At 39.3% G+C, this 10,412-nt stretch overlaps 1 protein-coding gene across 1 annotated transcript; it reads left to right on the top strand.

Moving 5' to 3' along the window:
• Window positions 1-3,365: 3,365 nt before the first annotated feature.
• LOC144640699 (histone-lysine N-methyltransferase, H3 lysine-79 specific-like) lies at window positions 3,366-10,032 on the top strand (the record flags this gene model as incomplete). Its single annotated transcript, XM_078499783.1, has 13 exons — window positions 3,366-3,681; window positions 3,798-3,838; window positions 3,985-4,059; window positions 4,216-4,279; window positions 6,209-6,346; window positions 6,936-7,026; window positions 7,434-7,528; window positions 7,660-7,722; window positions 7,814-7,869; window positions 8,607-8,686; window positions 8,849-8,917; window positions 9,297-9,403; window positions 9,997-10,032. Coding segments are annotated over exons 1-13 (990 nt in total), but the record flags the coding sequence as incomplete, so codon positions are not given.
• Window positions 10,033-10,412: the final 380 nt, after the last annotated feature.

The following is a 10,412-nucleotide window of genomic DNA, read 5'->3' as shown; positions in this document are numbered from 1 at the left end:
GGTAGGGATTTCACAAGTTTAGGTATATGAAAGGGTAGGGAAATCTGCCATAATGTTATTTTAAAAGGCCTTTATATCATATATTTCGAGCAGACGCAACGTTTGGCTGTATCGTTTTAATTTATTAAGCGCTACATAAAAATAACAAGAAAACTTCCCGTTTTAGGTAAATGTGATGTCGTGTAAGTATATGAAAGGGGTGCCTTTTTGCAATAAAAGGTATACAAAAGGGGTACCTTTTTCTATCAAAATGGTATATAAAAGGGTAAGGGGTTGGATCTCCGGGCGGAGCCTCCCCGTACAAAACTTTTTAAGTACCCCCCCCCCCGGGCCCCAAACGGGTGTTGTCCCGAATGATCCGGCGCACTAATGGACTTATGGCTTAGACCCGGTTCATACGTCGCATTTCTGCCTTGTCGTTCAATTAAACGAATTAAATACGGCAGAAGTTCGACGTCTGAATCGGCTGTCGAATTTCTGCCGCACGTTCGACTAGTCTTGTCGCATATTATCCGACAGAAATGCGACACCGATTCAAACGTCGCTTTTCTGCCGTGTCTAATAAAAAAAATACACATACCTTGCGTTTGGATATATAGTTCGGCTAGCCGGTAAACATAACTCGCAGTATAACCTCCAAATAAAGTGCGACACAAGTGCGACGTATGAATCAACAGTCGCATTTCTGCCACACTAAATTGAATTAAATTCGACACGGCAGAAATGCGACGTATGAACGGGGCCTTAGGTACAAAAGTAAACATATAAACTTGAATCGCATGAGAACCCTCTCGTAATTTTTACTGTTTTGTAAAACAACTTTGGGAATTCTTTTCCGACCGTTACCACGTTGGGTCCTCCGTCAGAATTCCGTTCTTTTCAGTTGATCCTTTCCACTTTCCGATAACATCTATAAAATGAAAAATATATATATATTTTCAGTCCTGTAAAAATCTCTCATTAACCATGCAAGCTTGCAAGGTCCGAACTGTCAAGACCTCAGGACAATATTCTCCCAGTGCGACCCTCGCTCTTAACTTGGTTGATAAGATGAATATATGGCCCTCCACGTCGTCATGGGTCTATTTTATTTGACTATATATAATTATGCTCTAGCTCCAGGCGGGATCGATCGGGATAAAGAGTCTCAGTATGGCGGGATGACGGAAACGAGCCAAAGGGGGTGGAGGAATGCGGGATTTGGACCCTCAAAAGTGAAGGGGATTTTATAATAATTCTCGCCGTTAGTTGTTGTCAATTATTTTAGAAAGAATTTAATGGCGAGTAGCGAAGCACAAGCCTCGACTTGGCTCAGCCTCGCCCTCGCGTATAAGTGCTTGGACGGTTGCTATGGAAACCGACTCCACAGCGAGGCCCTTTGCATGAGTCACACTGGCCGAAGCCAGTGGAGAAAAGGAAAAAAAGGGGTATATAGAGGAGTGTGGGAGACAAAAAAACAAACTACTTGCAGCTAGCGAGCAAACTGCGAATGTACGCGTCAGCATGACGACAGCGCGCGAACGACGTGGTCTCTTAGTCGGGTCCCCGCCTTCGCTTCGGGAGCTACTCCGCTGGTGCCTCACCCCTTTGAATTCCCAGCCAAACCCCGCTCGTTGCGTAGCGTCACAGACATTAATAAGTGGCCTGGGCCCACTCTGCAATCTGGATTTCGCGCGCATAGCTCACGTGATTTCTGAACGGCCGAGTGCACTGGGTACGAGAAGTTTCTTGCGTGGTTTCCGGTTCCGCCTAAAGCGGAAAGCGTTTCCACGTTTCTCAAGTTTTTTTCAGAAATTCCTCTTCCTTCAGATTTAATCAATTAAATCTTTTGTCAGGTAACTTTATACTATAGACTGAGAACATGGCATAAATTTGCTGTCCACTGTTTCTTCATAGGTTCTTTTACAAACACTGCGTTTTCGCGCCACGATTTCATCCACTTTCAAAATGGCGGAAAGTGGAGGAAGCGATCTTAATGTTTTCGTTTTACCAATATACTTAACTGATACTAATACTTCCTCGGATAATTAACGCCCCACCTCAAAATCATCGCCCCGCTCGAGTAATCACCCTCAACGAAAGAAAACATTTGAAATCACTGGAAGTTGGGATCGCCCTTTAGCACGTAGAATCGCCCCCGCCACTGGCGAAGAAAATATGCATGCGCACGCTTCAAGGGTTTTGTAATAGTCGTTAACACCAGTAGAATTACTGAGACACGGCTTTCATTCCTGTTTGTCGAGAAGGAAAGACTAGGTCTCTTCCTTTTCTCTTGTAAATTATTCCAATTCTCCCGGGAGGAGGGGGTACTCCATGTCTAACTATATGGACTATATGGGTATGTGCCGCTGGTTTCAAGCAGTTCACTCTGGGATGGGGAATAGAATTCACAGAGTTTTGGGCTATTAAATTATAGGGTATCAGTTACCTTTAAGCTGATCAGCGGCATGGTTTGAAGAATTTATTTTAATTTAGACCAGGAAATGACACTTGAAAATGAATAAAATTTACATGAATTGAAATACAAATCTTTATGGCACCTTTAAAAGCAACTTAGTGTGAAAGTAATAGAGTTTCCGTTAAAATGGTAAGTCTGGGATAGGGTTGAGATTTTAGGTGTCTAGTCTGTAATTAAGGCCGCAATGGTGTAGCGGCATACCCCCAACCCTCACCCCCCGGGGATTGCTCTCTTTGAGGGGTGCCAGTGGCACATGGCCACGAGTAGAAGTTAAGAAGAAGTAACTATTTATAAACTTCTGCCCCAGGGCTATTATTCGGGGACCCCCCTTGTGTCACTATAACCTCGATAATTGTGTTAATTTTTAGACCAACTACGAAGAACTAAGCAGAGAAACTAAAATCGTGATAAGTTTGTTATCTTAAATTTTTGCTACTTGTATGAAACTGTTTCGTGACCATGGGTTTAAAACGGAAAAAAGAAGCCCACTTTAACTCCCCGTGGTCGTAAATCGACGTAAATTTAAATTTTCCGTGTATTTTATAAATGAGTATGAACCGCCTCCTAGCGGGGGAAAACATTAAAATCGGCTTTAAAATATTTTGTTCTGATAATATTTGTCGAGAAAATTAATGTTTTAAAAACATTTGGCTCTATTCTGTTTGTGAAAGAAGTGAAAATATCAGTTCTGAGCTTGAACTTCCTAAAGTTCGGATAACCGGACATGCAACATGTCACAACGTAGGCGAAAATTGTTGAGGCGGAAACAGGATACGAAAGTGTGTGACGTAATTCTACTGGATATTTAATTGGTCGGCGGGAACTGTTAAAACACATTCTTCCGTGTCTTCGACGTGTTAACGTTCACGCTAAAACTCCGTTCGAAAACCTGTCTGCTTCGATCTCGAATATCGTCGCCATAATTTTGCCAGCCACAGGTGTACAACAATACCACAATTATCCTATCACTGTTTATCCAATCAGAACGCTTAAAATTGACACGTGATCGGACGCGTGCAGCTGAGGGTCGCATGGCGCGGTCGCGGGCTTGAGAGGTGGCAACAAAAATGGCGTCTGGAGAAGGGTTGAAAATTGTTTTGCGTCTTTGGTGAAGGATTTCGGATAATATTGACATCTAATTGAACGATATGGCACTGGAGTTAAAGCTGCACAGCCCTGCTGGAGCAGAGCCCATCACATATACGTGGCCGCTACAAAAATTAGTGAGTTTAAGCGCCGGTGTTTCGGTTAGCGTTTTGTATTTTCCGAGCGAGACGGTAAATTACATCAGGTTTGTGTCATATTTGGCTGAAACTTTGTCCGATTGTTTGATTTTTAGGACGGCAGGGACGAAGCGGTAGAAATTGTGGAAACCATCAGGTAAAATGTGACGGAAAAGCTTATTTCCCTTCTGTTTCAGAACTTTAAGTTTGGTAGCGACTCGCTTTTTAATAAGTTATACAAACAGGTTCGCTTAGGATCCACCGCACACGATAACAATTTTTGCTTCTGCATTTCTGTCTTAGATGGGTGTGTGCTGATTTTCCAGAACTGAAACTCGCTGTCGAGAATTATGTTCTTCGTGAGTTTGATCCAAGCAGGTAATCTGTTTAATCCACGATGTGTTTATGATTGCAAATTGGGGTTTCGTGTCCCTAATGATGAAACTAACAATGTTTATAGCTGTGCTAAAAATACTTCGGCTTTCGCTTGCATTTCTCGAGTCAGTTGCATTTTATCGTCTGTTTTGATTGCAGCTTTGAGAGTATGTCCCAACTATGCCAGCGGTATAATCGAGCGATTGATGGAATTTTACAGCTGGTGAGTAAATTGCATATCGTGTACAAGTATTTCTTAAACCACGATGCTTCACACTAGCCCGAGGCAAAATCAAAACCATGTTTTTTACAGCAGGGGTTTAGTTGAAAAATCTATTGAATGTTTTAGAATGATTTGCTGTATGTGTAAGCTTACGCTCACATGGTTAGTAAGTTTTTGAGTGATAGCAAAGCAAATTTCCCTGTGTGAACTTATGCATGGCTTCATGCTATAAAGGTCTCGACAGATCACTTTCATGCAATTCTCTGCATACCGGAAGAGAATATAAACAATACGGCAAATTTACAGCTCGTCAGAGCCGGACGGATACAGCTTTCCGTTTGTAATTTGCCTATTTTTGTGGCTTACCATTTTAAGTGGAAGGATCTCTACTCGATTGCTGAAATGAAAGCTTTGATCTCAAAATTAATTCGTTTAAACTTTATAATGCATGCATGCAAATTTATGCTAAAGTGATCAGATTTCCACTGGCTTTCTGAAATGTAAACTTTTCCATGGTGTGACATGCAATAGTAATATTCATCTTTAACGGCTGTCATTTTCTTTGGAAAATTATTTTTTGGCTATATTAAACCAAAAATGAAGTCAAAATTGTTTTTCTTTTGGTATGTAAAAATAATCCAAATATTTGCCCCGAGTCCTGGTTACCCAATACTTGCTCTTAATTTTTTCCCTTTGAATATGATTAGCTTTCACAATTAGTTCATTTTGAAGGTTGTCAGTGGTTCCTGTTACTATGCATCATAAAGATTTGTTTGTGAGGTTCTGATTGCTTATACTGTAGCCATAGTAAAAGGTCAAGTTCAAAAGTTCATTGTGCATATTATTCAGGGGTCCTATATTTTCTAGCACGTGTGCAGTCATCCACTCTCCTCAAGAAAACTTAGAGCGAGGCTGTCTGTCTGTGTTCTGCTGTTGATAATAATGTTCAGGGCTTCGTGATTTTTCCTGGGATGTGTGGGAAGTGCTCTGGTTGGTTGGGTGATCATTTGCAGTATAATAAAGTGTAACATTTGCAACCTGTTGAACCAACAGCTTTGCGTTTTATCAGTCATGCTGAAAATATCTGTCAGTAATTAATGCAATGAAACGGTTTCAATGCATGGATAAATTATCAGGACTTATTAACGTTTGGAGTAAGCACCCTGGCAAAGTATCAGCAAGGCCCTACCCTCTTTCAGACCTCTCAACCTCAACGAATCAGAAATCTGGAGATCGAGGTAAAAAAATCGGGAGATTTCAGTAAAAAACAGGAGATTGATCAACTGACTGACAAAAATTACTAAAAACAGGTGCTAATCAAGAGAAAGCATAAATTTGTTTCCTCTGTAACATAATGTAGCAACACAAAAATTAACGTTAACATGTTTTCTAAAAGTTATGTGGCCGTTAATTGTGAGTTTAGCGAACAAACTAATGATCTTTGCTAACTACGGATTTACACAGAAATAGACACTAATTACAAGGAAATTGTATCCTCTCAGCTTGTGACTGTAAATCGTGAGATTTTTGTGTCTCATCGTGAGCCCGTGAGATTGAACTGAAAATCGTGAGTCTCACGGCAAAATCGTGAGACTTGAGAGGTCTGCTCTTTGGTAAACTGAAGTCAGTTCAATTTTTGAAAACAGCCAGGCAAAATCATGTTCACAGCCAGTCAATTTGCCCTGTGCCTGGCCTTTAGTGAAACCCCAGGTGATTGATTATGTAAGGAACACGATTGTTAATGGTAACACATGGATGCCTACTGAATTTCCTTGAGGAGAGCAGGCGGCTGAACACAGGCTATTTTTTTTTTTTCAATTTTGTAAACAAAATCATTAATCTCATAATACAGTGTTTTTGATTAAATTAAATAACTGTATTGTTGCTATTTTTTAAATAACTGTATTATTGCTATTTTTTTCTTGCCAGTGGAAAGGCCGTGCCCCTCCAGCATGTATCAATGTTCCGCCATCACAAGAACTTCTACGCCATATTATACAACAGGTCTACAGCCATTCTGTTAAAGACCCTGACAAACTGAATGACTATGAGCCATTTTCTCCTGAGGTAAGAATATACATGTACAGTGCAATTCTTCACCAGGAGAATGGATAAACAATGATGAAAAATATACCGTACATGCAGTATAAGACTGTCACAGGGAGATGCAGTGGCCTAACGGTTAAGGCACTGGACTCCAGATCGAGCAGTCTGGGTTCAAGCCCTGGCCTGGGACACTGCATTGTGTTCTTGGGCAAGACATTTTACTCTCATAGTACCTCACTCCACCCAGGTGTATAAATGGGTACCAGTGAGTTACTGCTGGGGGTAACCCTACAATGGACTAGCATCCCATCCAGGGCGGAGCAGAAATACTTCTAGTCGCTTTATGCTTCAGAAACCGGGAAAAACTCCGGCCTAATGGGATACTAGGCTCGTATGTAGCCTTAACTGTCACAACGTTTTCATCTTCCAGGGCGTACAATGTACCTTGATTCTACTGATGTAATTCCTACTTTTTAGTGTGTGGATGAATACCTTAATAACATAAGCCTTAACTTGCACAGCAAATTTGAATTTTGAACAGCAGTTCTCAAATAGTGATCAATATAAAAGTGAACTTAAGTTTATCTCAATTCACTTGTTTTGATTTTAGGTGTATGGTGAAACATCATTTGAACTTGTGGCACAGATGATCAAAGAAGTTCCCATGAGTCCAAATGATGTATTTATTGATCTGGGAAGTGGTGAGTCCTGTCTTAATTTTGCTACAATGTAGTATTCTTTAATTGTAAATTATTACTGTCAATTACCTTTTATTGGGATACACTTTGGCAGTATGGCACCACTAAGACATCAATTCTCTCCAAGTTGCAATATACGAAATGTTTAAAAATCAGAAGCAAGAATTTGTTCATATATTGACATTGTGTGGTCCTTACCTACCCCAGAGAAGGTATGAACCACTAGAAAAGTATAAACCTAAACTACAATTTCTCAAGGGGTGGGGAGGGGGTTTCAAACCAAAAAACCTTCCATGGGAGAGGTGTGGATATTTTCTGGAACAACACATTGAAACATTTTAAGACATTAACCTACAATATAACTGTTAGTGAATTTGTGTGTTAGGCTCAAACTCTGGGATTTTATTTAGGTGTTGGTCAGGTGGTGTTACAAGTTGCGGCTTCAGGAAATGTGAAGGAGTGTTATGGTATAGAAAAAGCAGAAATCCCCGCAAAATATGCTGAGGTAAATATTGGTTATTATTAATTTTCTTTTTTTATCGTGATATTTTGCAAGCAAAACATAGTGGCAAAATTGGGTAATTGGTTTGGTTTTTGTTGAAAGCAATTATGTTTCTTCTGTGTTATTGCTTGAAGGATATGGACAGAGAATTCCGTAAATGGATGCGCTGGTTTGGCAAAACACACAAACCTTACAAGGTGGGTAAATAAAGACCAGAAAAGTATTAATTTTTAACAGTTGGCTTATATAACAGGATCTCCTCGAAACATTTACTTTTACTGTCAACAGCTTGAAAAAGGTGACTTCCTTGTGAATAAGATAAGGGAAAAGATACAGACTGCAGGGTGAGTATTTAAATATTAAATAATTTATATTATGAAATAAACAAAGTCTTTTTAATCCTCAGTTGAAACGTTCACACATGCATGTTTTGGTTATACCGTGAACTTGTGTAGTGACTGGTTTCAGGGGAAAAGCACAGTACATTCTGATAGGATAGGATGAGATGCTAGTCCATTGTAGCTTGACCCCCCCTTCTATCATTTTTTCAGCTTGCCCCACAATGTGCAACCATTTGTACACGTGGTTGCCATAGATGCCAAGTTTTTTGGTTGGTATGGAGTGAGATAGTGGGACCCAGAGGACCAAACTTGTAGGGGGGTTTGGGGGTATGCTCTCCCAGAAAATTTTTAAAAATGTAAGTTGCAGAGAAGCAATTTCCTTCATTCTGGGCAAGCGTTTGTTGTTTTTAACCTCTTCCCCACTCGATTAGCATTCATCTCTATCAAAGTACAGCTGAGAGTATATTTCTTTATTTAAATTAATAAGACTTTTCCTCAAGTTGTAGTATTTTTAAAAAAGTGTGATATTTTGTCTGAATGGCATGGTTGCGTGAGATTGGGTCAAAAAGAGTGAGTCTCACGCCAAAAGCATGATACTTGGCATTTATGGGTTGCAGAAGGGCACTGTAAGAGGGCTCACACTGCAAAAGTCACAACTTCAATTCCAGCATGCTGATAATTACAACACTGTGCTATAAATTATATTAATTTTTGTTTCAAAATCTGTTTGTTTCCCTCAGAATTGTGTTTGTAAACAATTTTGCATTTGGACCAGGTGTTGACCACAAATTGAAGGAACGATTTGCCTCTATGAGAGAAGGTACGTACATGCATGTACAAATGCCTGTAACTGGATGGACTGATTTGATATGTAATATCTTTGTTGTTGACCGTCAAGAGCCATCATTCCACTGATTGGCATGTAAAATCGTGTCTCAGAAAAATAATAACTGGTATGTTAACTTTAAACTGTTTCTTTCAGGTGCCAAGATTATTTCATCCAAAGCATTTTGTTCATTAAACTTCAGAACCACTTCTCGTAATTTATCAGGTGAGCCCCTCTTTAATATAAGAGTCAGCAACCTAATTCTCAGAACTAACATTCAAAGAAATGACTGGTAAGGAGAATTTGCATTTTGAGATCACGACAGGCAACCTATAATGTTGATGAGAGTGTATTAAACTCTTGCGGTTTGGCAGTTTAAGCCAATTTTGAGTGCCAGTTTGTGGGTACATTCGGCAGTTTGTGAACTGTATGACCCTCCCTATAATACGTTGACAGCTTATTTGAAAACTTTTAAATTACCAGTCAATGTTTCCATCAATGTTTCCATCCATTAGATTAATTTTATATTTGAATCCCTGCTTTCAGTATTTCTTTCAAAACTTTTCTGCAAGCAGACATGAATATTTTTCTGTTTGGTTTTAAGATATTGGCACTATACTACGAGTTTCTGAACTCAAGCCCAGTGGACGTGCAGTCTCATGGACAGGAAAACCAGTCTCATATTTCGTCCATGTCATTGACAGGACACTGGTAAGAATAAAAAAATTACAATCATTGTGGTACCATTTATTATCAGCCATTCCTTAAAAGTTAAGTATCTGGGAGTGCAGTGACCTAATGGTTAGGGCATTTGGACCCCAGATCTTGCTGTCAGAGGTAGGGGTGTTAAATGGTAAATGCGCGACTTTGCGAGACGGCGAGACTGATTTTTTTTTATGCAAGCCCCAGACCTTTTCAGCCTTGCAAAAGAAATCGAGGCTCTGAGAAGGCATCAAAAAAAAAAAATTCGAGACAACAAGACCCTGAAATTTGGCTAAAACTCTGTGAAACTTGCCTTTTTTGAAAGATCTTTCACTACCCGTAGAGGTTTACCGGATGGCGCTTTTTTCGAGCCCTGCACTGTTACCTCCCAAAAAATAGTGAATGTAAAAATTAGTGCTGCCAAACAATTCATTGTTGCTGCAACCTGACAAAGAGTCCAGGATTAATATTATTAAAGACAGTGAGGAAAATGGCAATTAATGGACACAACTCTAGAAATACTTTCCAGTTTGAGATAACCAGTGGGAAGAGTCCACTGTATTTTTCTCACAGTAATTTACATGCAAACATTTTTTCCTCAGCTTGAACAGTATTTTGCGGACCTGAAGAGAAGAAAGGTTAGATTTTGTATCCCTTAAATTACCTATCAGTATGAAATATTTTTATTGAGAAATACGTACAATAAGTGAAAAATTAAATTATTGCAACAATTAACTCATAAACAATTCATGTTTGGGTTCAAAAGTGGTCCAAATAATTATTTTTTCAGGCACTAGAGCAATGTGGCATAAAAACAAATGTGTAAATTTATTTCTGAATGCTCTCTGCTGATTTTTCATTAGGTTCACATTAATTTGATAAGTGGAACCTAGATAATTTTGCTTTCCTTAGATTTTCGCAATTTTAAAAGTTACTTTTCTTAAATCAAACTGACCATTTTTTTTGGGAAGTCAATTTGTTAAAAAAAATTTTTCAGTGACTTTAAGCTCTGGACTTG

Source organism: Oculina patagonica, unplaced genomic scaffold, assembly GCF_052425735.1.
Source record: "Oculina patagonica isolate OP01 unplaced genomic scaffold, crgOcupat unplaced416, whole genome shotgun sequence".
Classification (NCBI taxonomy): Eukaryota; Metazoa; Cnidaria; class Anthozoa; order Scleractinia; family Oculinidae; genus Oculina; species Oculina patagonica.
Note: the sequence above shows the minus strand (reverse complement) of the source record. Positions and strands in the feature narration are given on the sequence as shown.